This window comes from Erigeron canadensis, chromosome 2, assembly GCF_010389155.1.
Source record: "Erigeron canadensis isolate Cc75 chromosome 2, C_canadensis_v1, whole genome shotgun sequence".
Classification (NCBI taxonomy): Eukaryota; Viridiplantae; Streptophyta; class Magnoliopsida; order Asterales; family Asteraceae; genus Erigeron; species Erigeron canadensis.
In genome coordinates, this window is record NC_057762.1 from 39,311,593 (window position 1) to 39,332,051 (window position 20,459).

Consider the following 20,459-nt stretch of genomic DNA (forward strand, 5'->3'; position numbering starts at 1 on the left):
GTCATGGACCATTCGGGCCTGGTCACAGCTTGTGATGGTCATTAATAGCCTACGCCATGGACATTTTGATGCAGTACCAACCGAAAATGTTTGATTTTTCTTTGCGCAGGTGCTTTTATTTTCTGCCCTTGTTGGAACCGACCGAATATATATGTTCACATATAATTATAAAACCACACAAGTCATAGAAGATGAATATATAATCTGTTTGTTTCGTATTGTTATTGTGTTTTGACTTCTAAATATAGTTCTTGTGTGTGGCAGCAGATGAGGGCAAAGGCAAGTTGGGAAGGTACGCACTGGGACCTTGTTTTCACTTTGTTTTGACTCAACTCGTACTAGTCAACTCGTAACTCCTACAAGTATGACAACTATAAAAACACCCAAAGTGAAAACTCTCACCTTGTCCATCGTACACAATGCCTTTTCAAAAAGAAAACAAAAAAAGATATAAAATTAAAACGAACAACCTTTCCATTCCATCAAAACTCATATGCTGGTTGTCACCATCACATTGAGTGGTTGGGCTACCAACTTGTCTACCTAAGTTACTAAATTCAACTTCTATTATCTAATATCCTTACTAAAATTGTTCAAACTTGTTAAATTATTCAATACCAAGATATACAAAATACTTTTTACCTTTATATGTCAAATAAATTTATGGTAAATTGGTATTTATCTATATTACTATATAAATAAATGTTAGGACCCTATTATTTGCACCCCTCTTTACAATTATATTTAGATACCGGACCACAAAACAAATCTGATTGTGTAATACACTATTGTATATAACTCTTGTTGACTAAACTCAACTTACTTTAACTTTTATGCTTTTTATGAAAATTCCAATGTAACAAAAAACCACCACCACCACCAAGCCCTAATCTGGGTCGGCTTATCTTTTCCTAGTTCAAAGAAAACCCGCCGAAGCCGCCATTGGAGCTACCAGTAAACCGCCAGCGGCCGTACCTGGCACCGTATCTTCATCGGGGTCGGGTTATCTTCCATCTAGATTTAAAACCCAAATTTTTTATTTTAAGTGATAAGTTTCTTGGAATGTAACAAACTTTGGATGAATGTCTATAGTAATAAATAACTAAAGTTTTGTGTATTGTATGTAAACAACTTTAAAAAATGTTTATTGTATGTAAGAAAACATACGTGACAACCATATAGAGGTGCCACTTGTTTGATTTTAATTGATTAAATACATTTTCTTACATACAATAAATATTATTTTCGAGTTGTTTACATACAATACACACAATTTTAATTATTTACTACTATAGACATTCATTCAAAGTTTGTTATCTCTTATTTTAAATGTCATTACTTTTTAAATTTTAACAAATTAATTCTAAGAAACTAAAACAGTTGATTTCACAGTGGAGAAAAAATCGAACACACGTACTGACGTACACCCAATTATAAATATTTCCCTTATAAATGTCCTTCCTGATTCCTCGTCTGATAATTAAAAACAACAATTCCTACGGTGGAGTCAGTTTTCTCCCAAATGGCTGAAGATGAAGAACACCATCATAACAAAAAGCAAAAAAAACTTACCCCCACAACTTCTCCATCTAAAATCGCCACTGTATGTAACTTTTCTTTTCTTTATCTATATATTTTTTTGTTTATATATGTACTTATGATTCAAGGGAACCCATTAACGTCAGTTTCATATATGTAGTTTCACCTGTTCTATTTTTAGTTCTATTATTTTTATTTGTAATATATATGTACTTATGATTCAAAGTTTGGTGTTCATTTTGTTAAAATTAAGCCATTTTGGAACCTGAAAAACGAATTTTTAAGATGTGGCATTAGCGATTAATATACATATATTTACACATCTACCAATATACTAATTGTGTATTTTTTTTTATCGATGCTTGGAGCATACCTTGGCGCATTCCTTACACGACATGCGTCACTTTTTATCTAATTAAAAATAGATTCTTAATTCAGAATTACCTAATTGTAATCTAATACTATTCTTTCTTTAGATTTAAATATAAAAAAGATTTTTGATTGACACTTGGCACATTCCTTAGATGTGTCACTTGGTGTAACTAAAAAAATATTTCTAATTCATAATTACCTAATTAGCTAATTGTAATCAAATACTAATCTTTATATATATATATATATATATATATATTAAAACAGTAGTTAACCGAGCCTTCTGAATCACTCTTCAAAGCCAAAGCTATGCTAAAAATTTGCCACGTAAGATTTATCCTATGTGGCATATCCATATATTTTTTAACAATATTTATATCTTAATAATAATAATAATAATAATAATAATTAATAATAATGTATTATGATTCACATAACGTAAAAGAAAATCAAATATGTTTATGTAATTAAAAGATAGTATCTTATCTCATACGTGTGACAATATATTTAATTACATCTTTGAAATAAGTAATAAATCTTCTAATTTGATAAATAATATCTTCTTCTAAATTGGAAAACTAAACGTAATCAAGATTTTTAAAAAAGTCATACATATATTTTGTTTTATCTTATTAATTTTTTTTCCTAGACTTAATATATGATGAAAATTGAAAAGAGAGCAACAAATTAATATGAATCATTTTTTCTACAACAACATTTTAAAAAAAAAAGAAAACTTTGGTTTTTATATAATGATATTTCGTGATTAAGTATTTTTCGTGTGGTATATGTTTTATATCATTCTAAAATGTGTGTATATATATAGATATATATATTAAAAACATTTTTTTCATTTTACATAATCATTCATTATTATATCAAACATTAGATTATCTTTTTCTCAATAACAACATTACCCTATTGACTAAATCCATCGCTACTGTGTTACTAACGATCGTTTTAAGCTTTGATAAAATTCTATTCTTCTAATGAGTATGTTTTGGCCAATTACTTAGTGAGATACAAAACATAACAACCTTTTCACCATCTCATCGATACTCAACAATCCCATAGTTTTAACTGTAGAAGCAAAATCACCTACTTCCACTGCACCCTTCACAGTTTCTGATTCATTGGCTACTATATCATCAAAACAAGGTAGGCTTAACGATTGATTGTATAATTCATCACATAATACACTATTAACTAGAAAAACAATTATCATTAATTGTTGACATCTAAATTATAAATTTTTAGCAACACTTAACTGTATTTTTATATAACCGCGCATCGCGCGGGAAAAAAACCTAGTAATATAAATATATATCTAATTATATATTAAGTTTTCATGATTTATAAAAAAAAATTAATAATGTTAACAACTTAACATCATATACAGAATACAACTATCTTAAAAGATAAGATATATGCTAAGTTTTAAACATCTAATTAAACAAATATATTATCCAACTCATATGGGTTTCATATAATATGTGAATGTATGGTATCAAAACTTAGATATATAACAACCACGTATTCTCTGTATCATCAATTATTATATAATCCGTACATTGTACGGGTATTAAGACTAGTAATGTATATATAGTTTTAGGGCTTAATTGGCTTTATACACAAAGTATGGATTTATTGCCTTAAATTTGGAGGTCTTGAAGTTCAACATTTGGCAATGTTGGTGCATACATTTTTCAAAACACAATTTTTAATGCACTGTTTAGTTTTGATGAGTGAAATTAGTATGTTAAATACAATTGATCATGCATATGCATATTTACATTCTTAAAACGTCAACTGCAGCTTGTACTTACAAGCAGCTTTACTATTGAGACACCCGTGGCCCATGGTTCGGTTTTCCGGTTCAGTTTTTGCTTACTTCCACCCGTGGGCTTGAGACGCCCACAGTGATGGTTATATAAGGTTGTTAGGTACCTAAGATAAGGTGTGAAACACTCACATACTAATTTTTTAACCCATAAAATTCATGGGGGCTCAAACATTTATTTATTAAACAAAAAATATAAAAAAAAATAGTATGTGAGGGGTTCCACACCTAAGCTTAGGTGCTGGACAACCTTATAGGCTTATATTCACTTTTCCCTATATGTGTATATATACTATGTTCATTTGGGTTAGTGTACCATTATAAGTTTTAAATGTTGAGTGTTGACTAAACTGACATAAATCATTCATTTAGATCAATGTGCTCCTTGTGAATTTTGAAAGAATAAATGGTAACTGCATTTAAGTGTGAAAAAAATATAAAAGTGTGTCACAGTGCTTTGACAATTACTAATACACTTTGGAAACCAATGGTAAACAAAGAGATATAGAAGTGAGGCAGTGAGTTAATTGCATTTAAGTTTATAAACTATGACTAGTGTTAAAGATTCAGAGAATAACAAACTGTTGTTGAAATTATTGTTTGTTTTTTTTGTTTTTAAGTTCTGTTTCTGTATATATGTCGGGCAGGATTCGGTATTGTTGTTGCTGTTGTATTTTCTTACATTATGTTGATTTTGCAGAGATGGACATGATTTTGGCCTTTGTATCTGTATTAAGGGGACTTGTTTTGGCTGGTTACAAATTTAGTGGTCCTGTTAAGGTTATATGAATGGGGGCATTGGGTATTATAGATGAAGACTTAATGTTCGAGGTTGCTGATTTATGAACACTATTAGATTTATGAGATTTGGATAGCTACAATGGATTGGTTGTAATGTTGGGATAGTCATACAATGTCAAATCGTTGGCATATGTTATGGCTATATTACAAGTGATAATTTTATTATATGACATGAAAACTCATTGGTGGATAACTAAAAATAACATACTTAATATTATTGTTCTGTATCTGTGTGCTGATTATATGAAGATGGCAGTACTTTTTTTGGCTACGCCCTTGGGTAGTATGGCTTGGTGATCATGAACTTTGTATGCAGGTTGCCACCAAGTTTCTACTACATGATGCCCAACATGGATTCAAGAATGGTAATTTTGTTTGCTCGCCAATCTCACTTGAGATCTTATTGGGAATGCTTGCTGCTGGAGCTGAAGGCAAAACTTTGAAACAGTTATTGGGATTTCTTGGAAATGAAACCTTGGATCAATTTCATTCCAAGTCTCGTAGTTCCAATGTTCTAGATAAGATCTTATCCAACCTGCATGATGACAGAGAAGGTCTTGATATCTGTTTAGCGAATGCAATTTGGGTAGACAAGAAGCTGCCAATGATTCAATCTTGTTACAAAGAGATTCTCAGGACTGTGTACAGAACAGAAGCCAAACTTGTTGACTTAAATGATAAGGTAAAATTATATTATGCTTTCTTTAACTAAAACTGAATTAGTTTGAATATAGTTTTATTAATTACTATTTGGTTATGGATGAAGCCTGATCAAGCAGCCAAAGAAATAAATTCATGGATAAACAAAAAAACTAACGGCTTGATCCCGACTATTGTTGCTGAGGAGGATTTGAAAGATGAGGCAATTCTCCTTGCAAATGCTGTTTATTTTAACGGATTCTGGTCTAATCCATTTTCTAAATATATGACAACGGATAATGACTTTCATCTCATCAACGGGAAGACTGTGTCAGTTCCCTTCATGACCAGTTATAAGCAGTTCAACTATGGCTCTGTTAAAGACTTCAAGATCCTCCAGATTCCATATAAAAGTGAAGGTCAGTCATATCAGTTTTCCATGTATATCTTTCTTCCAGATAGCAAAGGTGGATTGGGGGATCTGCTGCAAGTTTTTCATTCTAATCCTGCTCAATTTCATGAAAAGTTTGACCTTGATCCATTGTATCTGTATAAGATAAAGATACCCAAGTTCAAGATATCTTGTAAATTTGATCCTCAAGATGTTATGAAACAAATGGGTTTGACATTGCCTTTCAACCCTATGAATATGGAGCTTAGGCGGATCGTAGAACCTGGATGTCCTGTTGGAGATACGCTTTATGTCTCGAATGTACTTCAGCAATCTGTTATTAAAGTTGACGAAACAGGAACTGAAGCCACTTCCCTAAGTAATATTACTCTGAGGGGAGGGGGCCCTGCAGAATGTCCGCGTTATTTTGTGGCCGATCATCCTTTCATGTTCATGATCAGAGAAGAGACTTCTCTTGCTGTTTTGTTTACAGGTGTGGTGTTAAATCCCCTTGCAGAATAGCCTTTTTTCAATATGGGTATGATACTCAATCCCCCAGTTGTTTTCTCTGGCTGTAGCTCCATCTATCTTTAGGTTGTAGCTCTATCTATTTATATATCTTGCAGAATAGATGTTCTTGTTATGGATATGGTGCTTAATCCCTCTAGTTGTTATTTCCTATGGTTGTATATCTATCTAACTTTCATTATGATAAAGGATGATGTTTTTAGTTTGGATTTGGGTAATTTGGTTTTCTATCTAACCTCCTTTGAAACATTTTTTATCATTCTAACAATCGTTTAGAATCTTCCATTTCTAAGCATGATTTAATTTTATTTTTACTACATTGTTATTCCGTCCCCCAGTATGCTATGATCTTTATGTTGGCAAATAATATACTATCAAATTATCAACACAATATTCTGATTATCCCTAATTAAGCCGGGTTGGGCTTAAGACCATTGAAAAAATCTAGATGAGAACCAATTATATATACTTCGGGACCTTTGGCACATACATTTTGGTATAGCATTATGCAAAATTGCAGAATATCAACATCACAATATGACGGTGCTCAAGGGATTTGACAGTACCTAAATGTACATGAAGTGGAGCATTAAGTTTTTTAAAAAAGCTTGTGGTTCAATCACTATAGTTCATGGACAGAAAAACTAAATAAAATCGTAGGAGAAAAATCTAAATCTGTCTAAATCACGATTTACTATAAATGTTTGTATATAAACAGCATCACATATAAGTTTGTCCTTGCACGATAAGGAGCTACAATTCTGCACAAGTCATGGAAGATGAACATACATAACTTAAAAGGATTAGTTTACTGAAATGTAACTATCTTTGACCGAATGTCTATAGTAGGAAAAAACTAAAGTTATGTGTATTGTATGTAAGCAACTTGAAAAAATGCTTATTGTATGTAAGAAAACATACGTGGCAACCATATACAGGTGCCACTTGTCATATTTTAATTGGTTGAAACAAAATTCTTACATACAATAAACATTATTTCAAAGTTGTTTACATACGATACTCACAACTTTAGTTATTTCCTACTATAAACATTCGTTCAAAGTTTCTTACATTCGAGTAAACTAATCCCTAACTTAAAACATATGCATGCACACACAAAAAACACAATGATCCACATGCATTATAGAATGTGGGGTGGTGAAATGGGCAGGTCAAGCTAGTTGGGTAATGGGTCAAAACGGGTAATTTTTTGTTTGGTCAAAAAACAGAACATGTTGGGCAGACCAATTCACAAACACTTTATATTCTTATTAACTTCTCGGATAACTATTGTGTTAAAGATTAGTATAAATCTATATTGATAGGATAACGAAATGAACTCATTCTAGATAAAGCAATTACTTGTATGCGTTTGGTTGCATGGTAGATGATTTTCAACCAGTTTGACCTCCTCGATCCATTTGACTATTCCCTGTTTAGTTAAGCCATTGTTTCAATCCCTTTAGAGATAAAACATATCCCACATTGGCCCATATCTATATACGTGGCTGCCAAATTGCCATATTCTCGAAAGAGCATTATTTAGATAGTTCCTTGTCTTTATCCAGATAGTTCCTTGTCTTTATCCAGAATGTCGACCATAAAATATAAAGAAGTGAAATGGGTCAGAAGAATAACCTGCTCCAACTGCCTTACACATTAAGGGTCAACGGAAATGACATTGACTTCTTTCAAAGCACACAAACATAAAACACACTGCAACAAAATTACAAAGAGAATATTCAAATTATTGCTCATTCCTTATGACATCCCAATAGGTTGCTTCATATATATACAGTATCATAAGTACCCCATCCTAAACATTAATTTCCCTTTTTGCCATGGACCTTTTATAAGCTTTCAAATTTTTGTCAAAAATTTTTGTCAAAAATTTGAAGGTGACCCATAGGTTGCTTCAAATTTTTGTCAAAAATTTGGGGTTGAGAAACAGGTTTTAAAGGTGATGAACGTTGCATTGTTAGTTTCGGTTTTACAATTCAAGTAAGGACTTTGCAATGGTGGACTGTGCCACCTTCTTGTAGGAGGTGACAAATTGCATTCTTGATGAATAGTATATACAGAATCGAATATATCGACAGTACTAGATCACTACAAGAATTGTGGCTTTGACTTTTTTAATCAAAGTCTCGATTTTTAGTCGTTTAGTGGCTTTTAGGGACCACTTTGGTGTCGTCCCAAAACTTTCGTCACCAAAAACCAACATTCTTGTAGTGAATCTTTTGGGTGATGACATACATCAGCAATATTTTATGATAATAATAATAATAATAAGCTTATTTTATTATTAGAGACGAATAAAACTCTAATCTATTAAATCGTTCTTTGAATGTGATTACTCTATGCAGGTGTGGAAACGTGTTTATATAAAAGCGGGCTTGCATAAACAACCCTCTGATTGGAATATGATTTTAAATCGTTTGCTTCCAAGAGCTCGCAAAAAATCTATGAAAAATGTTCTTGACAAGCTTCTTCTTGCGGCATCAGTTTACTTTCTATGGCAAGAATGAAACGCCAGGCTTTTCATGAATATCTCAAGAACTGTGAATGGGGTGGCCGAGATAATCTTAACTTTCAGATACAAGAGAAGTGCCAATGTCGAAAGGTTTCTAGCTATATGGGACCTTCCAGTGTTATTAGCTGAGTCTAATTAAACTTTGTATGAGTCATTTTATTTTATCTAGCATTGGTTAGGGCTATGGCTTTTTTCTGATTCATTGTATTGCACTATGGTGCATGGACGTTTTGTAAGTCAACTAGCATTATGCTATGTTGCCTGTTTTTTTTGCTATAAATGAAAATCGAACCAGGGTAATCCCTTTTACCCAAAAGAAAAAAACTCCTATTCTTTTTAATTCAATATTAGAGATAACATCAACATATTAAATAAAATTCTTCCAATATTTTAAGATTATCTTATATTCCAAAAAAGAGTCCATATATAATAGGAAAAGATTGGCACAATATCCTATATATATAAGCCTTGCAAAACCCTATATTTAACCCTACACTTTATATACGAAAAATATTGGCACGCTAAAAAACACGTTCGTACATACGTAATCGATCGAATCCCCTAAGAAGATGAGTGGGGAAAGCTGCGCTAAGAAAATATCATCCAAAACCAACACCGTACGTAATCGATCAAATTCCTTTTTCTTTATTGCGTGCCTCTTTTTTTTTTTTTGGTTATTATTATATATTCTTGTTGTATGTAGCAGTGTCATAAGTTTATAAATGATGATAAATAAGGAGAATTTTATGAACTGCATGCTGCAGGTTGCCACAAGAATTTTACTTGATGATGCCCGCAACGGTTTCAGGAATGGAAACTTTGTTTGTTCGCCGTTTTGTCTTGAGGCTTTGATGGGAATGCTTGCTGCTCGAGCCGAAGGCAAAACTTTGCAACAGTTGTTGGAATTCCTTGGACATGAAACTCTTGACCAGGTTCTTTACGAGTCGCCAAGTGCCAAACTCCTTGCACAACTTTTATCAAACCAAGGCCGTGGAGGAGATGCTGGTCCTGATATTGGCTTTGCAAATGGTGCTTGGTTAGACAAGAAACTGATGGATCAAGTTCTATCTTGTTATAAAGAGGTTATGCAAAGTGTTTACAAAACAGAACCCAGTTTTGTAGACTTTAAAAACAAGGTACATGCTTTAATCCATATATTGCTTTCTTTCTTTTCTATTAAATATATATACATATATAATTAAACCAAAGTTATTTTAGTTATTATATTATTAAACTCAACTTCTTATTGGATAATAATCTATTAATCCATGTGTCAATGATTACGTATATAAATTTAGGGGTCTAATGTGTCAAGAATAAAGTGTATAACCGAATGGAAGTTATTTTCGGTTATAGGCAGTTAGGATTATGAAAGGACATGTCTGTTAGAAAAGAAGTGTCTGTTAGAAAGTTACCCTTTAGTGAAAGGGTGTGTTGTTTCGTATGTGTCTATTGGGTAATTATAAATACCCATGTAAAGTCCATTTGTAAGAATGTGAAGAACAAGAAGAACGCGTCGTGCGTTCAAGTGTTGTGTAATAAGAAGATAAGTTTAGTGTGTATTGTTCTGTGTTCGTGAGACAAGAGGGACGAGGGACCAACAGTGGCATCAGAGCCAAGGTCGTTCGAATCAGAGAGAAGAGAGAAACCAACGATTCAAGAGGAATCATTTTAGAGAAGAAAGACAGAGAAGAAAATTGATTCAGAGGAATCGATGAGAAAGCCGATCAAGTGAAGATCGAATTTGAAGAAGAAACCGCCGCCACACTGTGTGTTGCCGGAGAAGAAAGGGTAACCGCCATAGAAACCGATTAGCCACCAACGCAAGAGAAAGAAAGGAAAGACTGATTATCAGAAAAGTTGCAAACCCTAAGTTTGTGAGTGAAACGTTGATTAACCACCATTTGATTCGAAGATCAAAAGAAAAAAGAAGGAGGATTGGATTTTGCCCTAATTTACCTACTGAAGAAGAAAAGGGAAGAAGCAACAGTTATATTGGGAAAGGAAAAAAGGAACGAGCAGTTTTTTGGATTAAAGGGCGTGACATTTGTTTTGAAGAGAAGCCCACCATAAGTGAAAGCCCAAGGAATAAACATTAACAGGTTTTATTGTTACCTTTTTCAATACTTGTTAATTTTATTTCTATTAGAAGAATAAGATAAAGGAAAATATAGAATTTTTCTATTACAATTCGCGTTAGGAAAACGTTGAAATTGTTTGAAGAAAAATTGTGGTTAGACGAAAGTTAAGTTCAACGATTGTTAGAATTATTTTGGTTTTAGAAGAAAACTAAATTGAAATAATATGGCGGGAGATAAAAATGGAAACAACAATCATGTTGTTGCCATACCGTTATCATCCTATCAATGTCCAATTCTAAACAGTACGAACTATACGTTATGGGCCATAAAAATGAAGAAGATACTTGTAGCAAATGGAATTTGGGATTTACTAGAAGGAACGAGTACATCAAAAGAGATAGATATAAAAAGGGATAGTTCTGCATCTGCATATCTATTCCAAGGATTGCCCGAAGATTTGCAAATGCAAGTTGCGGGATGTGAAACAACAAAACAAATTTGGGACTCGTTAAAGTCCAGATTTGTTGGGACAGAAGATGTTCAACAAGCGCACTCGCAACAATTGAAGTCAGAATTTGAGAGACTCGTGATGAAAGAAGATGAATCAATAGATTCATTTGCCGGAAAATTGATGACCATTGTTACAAAGGCTGCTACATGTGAATTGACATTTGATAAACAAACGAAAGTACGGAAATTACTCAACGCAGTACCAGATAAGTTTATACCAATAGTAGCAACCATTGAAATGGTTGTTGATTTTAAGGAAGCGAAACTGGAGGAGGTTATTGGGAAACTTAAGACTTACGAAGAAAGGCTTGAGTTTAGAAAAGAAAGTGGAGAAGACAATAGTGAAAAGTTGTTGTTCACACGTCAAGGGAATGGCAGAAATTATGAACGCAACTATGGGAACAATAGAGGAAGGGGTGGTAATCAGACACGAGGAAGAGGCCAAGGAAGATTCATGAGAGATAATAGAAATGAAGATAGTTTCGATCGATGGAAGAAAAGCCCTGGAGATCAAAACTATCCAAGAAGACAACTTAAGGACATACAATGTTATAATTGTCAAGATTTTGGACACTTTGCTGCAAATTGTCCAAAACCAAACCATAGAGAAGATAAGGCAAACCTTGTGTTCGAAGATGACGAACCAGCGCTATTGATGGTTACTACTAAGGATGAAAAAGAGACAACGTCCTTAAAACAAGAGAAGCGAAGAAATGAAATTCTCATTAAGGAAGATGAAATTCCAAAAGGAAAGTTCGAAGAGATGAGATCAGAAATAGAAAGTGACTTAAGAAGTAAACTAGAGTTTTGGAAGTTTGAATTACTCCAAGACTTTGAGATGGAGAAACAAGAGTTCGAGAAAAAAATGAAAGATAGAGAGATAGCATTTGAGAAACAAATGTGAAAAAAGATAGAGAACCTGAAGAAGATAAGAGATTGCACAAGCAAAGAGATAAAAGAGTTAAAGACAAAAAGAGAAACGTTTGAGAAAGAAAACCATGGAGTTTTTTTCGGATAAGAAACTCCTAGAAGAAGAACCAAGAATTGACGATGGTGAATGCAAGAAGCATCAAGAGACGCCATCAAGATTTCAAAAGGAAAGCAAGATTGAGAAAGACATCAAGTCAAGAACCAAGAAAGTTGAATACGAAGATCGTGATAAAGGAAACATATTGTTGGAGATTCAAGACTATGAGATAATACAAATGATGGAAGATACCGAAAAAGTTAACAACAATGATCTAGACGAGATTGAAGACAAGGAAGAAAGTAGCCAAATCAAGGAAGAAATTCAAGACATACTTCGTATTAAAGATCAAGACAAAGAAAGTGGAAACAAGCCAAAGTTCAAGGATAAAAACAATGAAGCACTTGAAGAAGTGAAGTCATGGATTAATAAATTAGGGGGGAGTATTGGATAATAATCTATTAATCCATGTGTCAATAATTACGTATATAAGTTTAGGGGTCTAATGTGTCAAGAATAAAGTGTATAACCGAATGGAAGTTATTTTCGGTTATAGGCAGTTAAGATTATGAAAGGACATGTCTGTTAGAAAAGAAGTGTATGTTAGAAAGTTACCCTTTAGTGAAAGGGTGTGTTGTTTCGTATGTGTCTATTGGGTAATTATAAATTCCCATGTAAAGTCCATTTGTAAGAACGTGAAGAACAAGAAGAACGCGTCGTGCGTTCAAGTGTTGTGTAATAAGAAGATAAGTTTAGTGTGTATTGTTCTGTGTTCGTGAGACAAGAGGGACGAGGGACCAACACTTCTTTTATATGTAAAGATTGAAGCAGCCAGAATAATAAATTCATGGGTAAACGAGAAAACTAGGGGTTTGATCCCCGCTATGATGATTTGGAACGTGTGGCGGTTGTCCATGCGAACGCTCTATATTTCAAAGGATTGTGGCATGATGATCCCTTTGATGCAACACGTACAAAGGAGAAAGACTTTCATCTCATTAACGACGGAGAGACGACTGTTTCAATCCCCTTCATGACTAGCCGTCACTCGTTCAGTTATGGATCTTTTAGAAGTTGCAAGATCCTTCAAATTCCATAAAAAAGTGATGAAGGCGAATCGAAGAAATTTTCCATGTATATCTTTCTCCCAGACAGGAAAGATGGGTTGCAGGAACTACTAGAAGCTTTTCATTCTGATCCTGCTTTATTTCATCGTAATTTTAACCTTAAAGCCGAGTCATTTGATGAGCTCTGGATACCCAAATTCAAGATATCTTATAGATTTGAAGCTCAAGATGTTATGAAACAGTTGGGACTGATTTTGCCTTTTGATCCTTATAATATGGCCGGGGCTTACCAGGATGATAGAAGTTGTGAATCCGGGAGATGATTTGCTATATGTCAAGAAAGTAATTCAGAAGTGTTTTATAGAAGTTGACGAAACAGGAACAAAAGCTGCTGCTTGTGAAGAAAGTGACGAAGACATGGGATATAGTATTTGGGATCCTCCGCCTCCAAACCCAAGGTTTGTGGCAGACCATCCGTTCATGTTCATGATAAGGGAAGACACTTCTCAAGCTGTTTTCTTCATGGGAGTGGTACTCGATCCCCGTGCCACGGATCAATTATAAATGGTTGTTTAGACTTTATTTTAAACTTTTTGGATATTTCATGTTTCCGTCCATGAGGTGTGCGTTGTTTAGACTTTATTCTCTTTCTGTTTTATACAGTATTTGTTTCATTGATGTCATGATGAGTTAGTATGAGTCGTTTAAACATAACTTAAATTTGCCACTCTGATATTTTTTGAAATACCTTCATCCCCTGTGGTGATACTAAGATTTTTTTGTTTCCCTTTAATCTAATCCGAGTTGTGTTTTAAAATATCCCCTTTTTGTTTCAAGTCGTGGTTAATAATTTGCCTAGCTCAGTCCTTTTTGGATTGGTCTAATTTGTCTAGTTCTGTCTGGTTCGTCATTCATGTTACATTGTCTGATTGTCATCAAAACGGTTGGTGAAATATTGATTGGATACAGGGTACAGAAACAATCATACTGAAAATTATTTAGATGAGAGTAAACATGATTACTATGAAAATTATTTTATCTCAATAATATATATATACTGGTTTGTCCACTCGGAAACAACCCACTGAAGAGATGTATCTAGAAAGAACGCAGTAAAGATCCCAGGATTGGTGCAGACTATTATTATGATTTTGTTTGCACAATCAACTATCAGATGGATGTTAAGGCACAGTTAAGAAAAGATAAAATGAAGTTATGGTATCTCGTTTTTGGTTTTATTTAGACGAGAGTAAACCATGAGCTTTGCTATTTGTCATGAAGCTCTTTCCTGTTGGGGAATTTCAAGTTACAAGGGTAAGAAATCAATAACCAGATATCTCTTTGTATTGTGATATCACTTTCCGAAAACAACAATTCGACCCTATCTGCCTGGGTTACACGAATTTTGTTTTGGGATAATACAAAGAGTAATGTTCTAGATTTTGGCAGATTTCTAGAACCCGTTCGCTAGAGAGTATTTCGTGTTTTTTATATATTTTCTCACATATCTTTCTCTTTCTGAGACACCCAAAGAATGTTATATTCAAAGAGAGAACAAAAGTTCACAACGTTGAGTTGTTACTCGTACTTCTTCCATGCAGCTCATGCATGCATATATGCATATATATATATATATATATATATATATAATATGGCAAGCTCTAGTAATAGCATTGATGGCATAGTTCATCAAATAAGACTTTTTATATGTTAACTGGAAAATGAAATTGTTCTAGAAATGAAATGTGTGAAGACTTTCCAAATCACTATTGATTTTTCCATTCTAGTATTGCACATGATGACTTTATTTCCAAAACAAGTAAAAGTTATTTTTTCATCATGTCAAATTTGTCTAACACTATTGCCATTTCATTTTCACATTCACAATCATTTTCAAAGTTTTCATGCTTGTAAATTTCATGTAGAAAAACGTTTTTATTATGTTATCAAAGATTGTCAATCAATTATTAAAAAATCAATACTAGCCATCAATTATTATAATGCTTTTGGGTCCGGGATGTCATTCACTTAATGGGCGTACACCTCGTACCTCCAAACTCATATCCAAGTGTCATAACCAAATCCCTCAATTACACTAAATTAATTACATTTCCTATCATTATCGATGAGTCTTTTAAACTTAAGTTAAATTTGCCGCCCTGATTTTTATAAAAATACCTTCATACCCTGTATATCATACCTCTGTCACTGATTTTGGGCCATTTTAAGATGCTTTAAGGTGTTGGTATTAATTTAACAAAAAGTTAAACTTCACAAGTTTATTAGAAGAATAAAAACTACCCACTACTTGCAAAAAAAAAAAAAAGGACACAAACCTTCTTTGACTAAAATTAAAGAACTACTCATGGACTTCATGCTAAATTGTTGGCTCCGCTTGCACTATAACAACCATGCTTGGTTGTCTTGGGCCGACTCCTTCTGCTTGATGTGCTGTTGTGGATCAACATGTGGGCTTGGGTTTCTTTGGCTAACATCCTCCCCTTCTTCAGGAAAGTATAAATCTTGTATGCATTATCATTGACCTTAGCAAGGACACAAAAAAGGACACAAACCTTCTTTGAAGGAAGTCGTGCCTATCGTCAGTGTACCCAAACTAAATCACCCGGCTGGAAGTCTGGAATAAGATGTGTTTGCGTCCCTTAATTATATCGACGATATTTCAGCAGTTCATTTTGCTTTGTAATTCGATCATGTACCTGCTAATGGATTCTTTTAATATCAGCTACCACTTTGCATCTCCCTCTGTACTAAATTTGGTAAAAGGTCTTCCCACTGTTTACAGTTAGACCTGAGAAGAGCACGTAATAATGAACCAAGAGTACGATTCTTACCTCTGTCTGGCTGTTGGTTTGGGGATTATGAGAAGGGCTAAACTTTAGTGTGGTACCCAATTTACGCCATGAACTGTACAAGGTTTAATTTGGATGCTCCTAGTTTTTTAGAACTCTTATATCCAGAAACAAATTGAAACTTTGAGTCTTAGAAATAATGCTAATACTTTAACATACTACATTTAGGCTTTAAGTCATTCACCTTCATTATGAATATTAGAGAAAATAAATAAATGATGAAAGTGGCCATGAACACAAACATTTATGGTTATTTCGGGTCCTTTTGTGCATATATTCTGGTATAGCATTATGCAGAAACTACTAACTATCAACATCACATATGTCGGCTCCCAAGGAATTGGCAATAAATAAATGCATATGAAATAGACATTAAACGTTTTAGAGAAGCTTTTTGTGGTGAAATCACTATTTTTAATGGACTGAAAAAACAAATAGAATCGCATGAGAAAGATCTGAATGTGTCTAACTCAAGGTGTACTATACATGTTTGCATATAAACAGCATCACATATAAGTTTGTGCTTGCATGATAACGAGTTACTATTCTGAACTAGTCATGAAAGATGAATATGCATTACGCATGCACACACAAAACAGACAATGATCCACATGCATGAAAGAAAGAGGGGTGTACGTTGAAATGGGCAGGTCAAGCAAGATGGATAACGGGTCAGTCAAAATGGGTAATCTTTTTGTTTGGTCAAAACAGAACATGTTGGGCAGACCAATCCACGAACAATTTATATTCTTATTAACTTCATGGATAATTTATATTCTTATTAACTTGATGGATAAGTAATAGTATAATGAAATAAACACATTCTTAATAAAGCGATTAGTTTGTTGCGTTTGATTACCTTCTGACTTTCAACCAGTTTGACCGGCCTCCTTGATCCAGTTTAGTTAAAACATTGGTTCAATTCATTGGCCCCTTCAGAGATACTGTACAACATATCCTCTAAACACATTGTCCCATTGTTCCATCATTGGTGAGTGGTGACAAATTGCATTATTTTATATGATAACTAGTCATAATACCCGTACGATGTACGGTAGTTATATAGATAGTATCATAAAGAAATTCATATGTCTCATAAATGATTCGTGAGTATGGAATAAGTTGTAGTTAAAGTAAATCGATGATCGAAGCTCAATTATAACAAACAGTAATGATAAATATAATATATGTTTAATTAGTTAAATCTTATTTTAGTTTATTGGTAGATTTTGGTATTATAATGGTCACAACAACGCATAAAAAACGTTATATGCTATATACAATACAACGGTTTGATATAATAATATGTCATGCATTACTATATTTGTTAATGTTAGTGTAATATGTCTCAAAGTATCATAAAGAAATTTCATATATTTTTACTATACATAACTCTAATGTTATTTTAATTTGATCTATAAAATATAAAAGAATACAAAAGCCAATGTTGTGCAGTGATAATAAATCAAATATCAATCATAATAACGATTTTGGATAAGAACCCTATACAATCAAAAACATATATATTAAACTATGTAATACAGTATAATTTACAACCAAGGGAGACCTACGTGATAATGGCTGCAAACATAGAAAGCAGCAGCCGAATAGATAAGGTTAATCAATATCGAATTCAAGAATTTGGATATATAATAATTCATATATAGTAATAGACATATTTTATAGGTAAATATATAATATTATATTAATTAATTATTAAGTATGAGTATTTGATAATTATAAGGAAATTATAAATTAGAGGATATTAAGAATGTTAGATACAATGTAGTGCTAGATTTGTTAGTGTGGATGTAATTATTATTAAGGTAAGGTGAGGGGTCAAGATGTAACTTGTTATTTTAGACTAGTATAAATACCCCCTACCTTCTTCTCTATTGGAACCTTTGACACTATTCTATTAAAACACCTTTTTCTCTCATATTTTCTCAGAACACATACTACACACATATATTCTTACATATGCATACTAACATGAATTTCCATGTTTTACAAATAATTTAAAAGGGACACATGTCACCTAAAGAATGAGCCAAGTGTCTATAAAAGAAAACCTATTGGTAGTTAATAATAATAAGATTAAGTGTTCAATTTTAGGAAGGGCCGAATAGAAAACTATTTTTTTAATTCAATATCCGACATCAATCAACATCAACATATGATATAAAATTCTTCCAATATTTTAAGATTATATTGTATTCCAAAAGAAACGTCCGTATAATAGGAAAAGATTACGAGATTAACATATTCTACTTAGAAAAAATATGTCAGAAATTTCCTATATAAAATAATTTTAAATCCGCTATATATTTATTTACGAAAAATATTGAGACAAAATTCCCTAAGAAGATGGGTGGAGAACGCAGCAGTAAGAAACTAAAGACGGAAGATCGGAAAAAGCTTATCTCCACAAGCATTTTTTCAGCCAAAACCAGTACAGTACGTAATCAGATTCTATTTTTTTATGCATGCCTTTATATATATATATATATATATAATTCTTGTTGTACGTATGTAGAAAAATTTGTACGGATGGGACAAAAACTACTTCAATTGGTATAACTAGGAACAAGACTCAATATATTTGTAAAACTAGGAAGTCCGGTGTTGAAGACACCGAACTTGCCCACGTGGACAAAAACTACCTCAATTGGCATCAAACCGCACATGCTTTCTGAGTGCCACCTAGACCAAGTTCGGTGTCTACAACACCGGACTTCAATGTACGTGGACAAGTTCGGTGTCTACAACACCGGACTTCCTAGTTTTACAAATATATTGGGAGAAGTTCCTAGTTACACCAATGGCGGAAAATATAGTCCTATCCGTACAAAAAATTCGTTGTATGTAGGGTTAGTTTATATGCATGATGATGATCAGGAGAATTTCATGAAGTGCAGGTTGCCACAAGAATTTTACTTGATGATGCCCACAACGGTTTCAAGGATGGGAATTTCGTTTGTTCCCCGTTTTCACTTGAGACCGTGTTGGGAATGCTTGCTGCTGGAGCCGAAGGCGAAACTTTGGAACAGTTGTTGGAGTTCCTTGGACATGAAACTGTTGACCACCTTCTTTCCGACTCACCAAGTGCCAAACTTCTTGCACAACTTTTCTCTGACACAGACTCTCGAGAAGCAGGTCTTGAAATCGTCTTAGCAAATGGTATTTGGGTAGACAAGAAACTCATCACTCGTGTTCAATCTCGTTACAAAGAGGTTCTGCAATGTGTTTACAAAACAGAAGCCAAGTTTGTGGACTTTGAAAACATGGTACATGCTTTTATGTTCACATCTTCTTTCTTTCTATATATATAAACCCAATTTATATTTAAAACTAGTTTTATGTGTGAAGCCTCATGGATCAGCAAAAAATATAAATTCATGGGTAAACGAGAAAACTAGAGGTTTGATCCCCACTATTGTTGATGGCGGAGATTTGAAAGACGATGTGGTGATTGCACTGGTGAATGCCTTGTATTTTAAAGGATTGTGGTCTAAACCGTTTGATGCAAAAAAGACTAAGGTGAAAGACTTTCATCTCGTTAATGGGGAGACTGTTTCGATCCCCTTTATGACTAGCCAAAAGCAATTCAACTATGGTTGTTTTGAAGGTTGCAAGATCCTCCAAATTCCATATGAAAGTGAAGGCCAATCCAATGAATTCTCTATGTATATTTTCCTCCCTGATAGGAAAGATGGATTGCAGGAACTACTCAAAGTTTTCCATTCTGATCCTGCTTTATTCCATGAAGATTTTTACCTTGAACCACGCTTTTTAGAAAAGCTTTGGATACCCAAGTTCAAGATATCGTGTGCTTTTGAAGCTGATAATGCTGTGAAACAAATGGGACTGACATTGCCTTTCAAACGTACAAATAAGGAGTTTAGACGGATAGTGCAGCCAACTGGGCCAGAAGATAATATTTATGTCTCAAAAATACTTCATAAATCTTTTATTGAAATTGATGAGACAGGAACAGAAGCTGCTGCCGTTTCTTGCCTATTCATGGGATTACCCGGGTGTACAGCATACTGTCCACCTCCGCCTCCACCGGCAAGGTTTGTGGCAGACCATCCGTTCTTGTTCATGATAAGGGAAGTCACTTCTCAAGCTGTTTTCTTCATCGGTGTGGTACTCAATCCCCATGCTACGGATTGATTATAAATGATTGTTTAGGCTTTATTTCAAACCTTTTTGGATATCTCGTGTTTCCATTGATTGCCTTTATGGCAATTGATGTCATGATAAGTTAGTATTGAGTCTTTTAGTGTTACTTAAAATTTGCCTCTAAATTTTATAACAA

The 20,459-nt window shown here is 33.5% G+C and overlaps 2 protein-coding genes across 2 annotated transcripts; both read left to right on the plus strand.

Annotated features, from left to right (window-relative positions):
* Positions 1-1,484: 1,484 nt before the first annotated feature.
* Positions 1,485-6,328, plus strand: LOC122589239 (serpin-Z10-like). Its single transcript, XM_043761501.1, has 3 exons — positions 1,485-1,603; positions 4,869-5,234; positions 5,319-6,328. Exons 1-3 carry the CDS (start codon positions 1,523-1,525, stop codon positions 6,102-6,104), a joined length of 1,233 nt encoding a protein of 410 aa, XP_043617436.1. The 5' UTR covers positions 1,485-1,522; the 3' UTR covers positions 6,105-6,328.
* Positions 6,329-13,562: 7,234 nt separating this feature from the next.
* Positions 13,563-20,314, plus strand: LOC122588241 (serpin-Z3-like). The gene is made up of 3 exons (XM_043760361.1): positions 13,563-13,799; positions 19,057-19,425; positions 19,508-20,314. The coding sequence occupies exons 1-3, from the start codon at positions 13,563-13,565 to the stop codon at positions 20,312-20,314; spliced, it is 1,413 nt and encodes a 470-aa protein (XP_043616296.1).
* The last annotated feature ends 145 nt before the right edge of the window (positions 20,315-20,459 follow it).

Bases quoted from the DNA above. Each gene is read 5' to 3' on its own strand.
- LOC122589239 (XM_043761501.1), top strand. From the start codon at position 1,523: ATGGCTGAAGATGAAGAACACCATCATAACAAAAAGCAAAAAAAACTT. The intron at 1,604-4,868 runs GTATGTAACTTT...CTTTGTATGCAG, and splicing joins CTCCATCTAAAATCGCCACT to GTTGCCACCAAGTTTCTACT. The intron at 5,235-5,318 runs GTAAAATTATAT...TTATGGATGAAG, and splicing joins TTGTTGACTTAAATGATAAG to CCTGATCAAGCAGCCAAAGA.
- LOC122588241 (XM_043760361.1), top strand. From the start codon at position 13,563: ATGATAGAAGTTGTGAATCCGGGAGATGATTTGCTATATGTCAAGAAA. The intron at 13,800-19,056 runs GTACTCGATCCC...CATGAAGTGCAG, and splicing joins CTGTTTTCTTCATGGGAGTG to GTTGCCACAAGAATTTTACT. The intron at 19,426-19,507 runs GTACATGCTTTT...TTATGTGTGAAG, and splicing joins TTGTGGACTTTGAAAACATG to CCTCATGGATCAGCAAAAAA.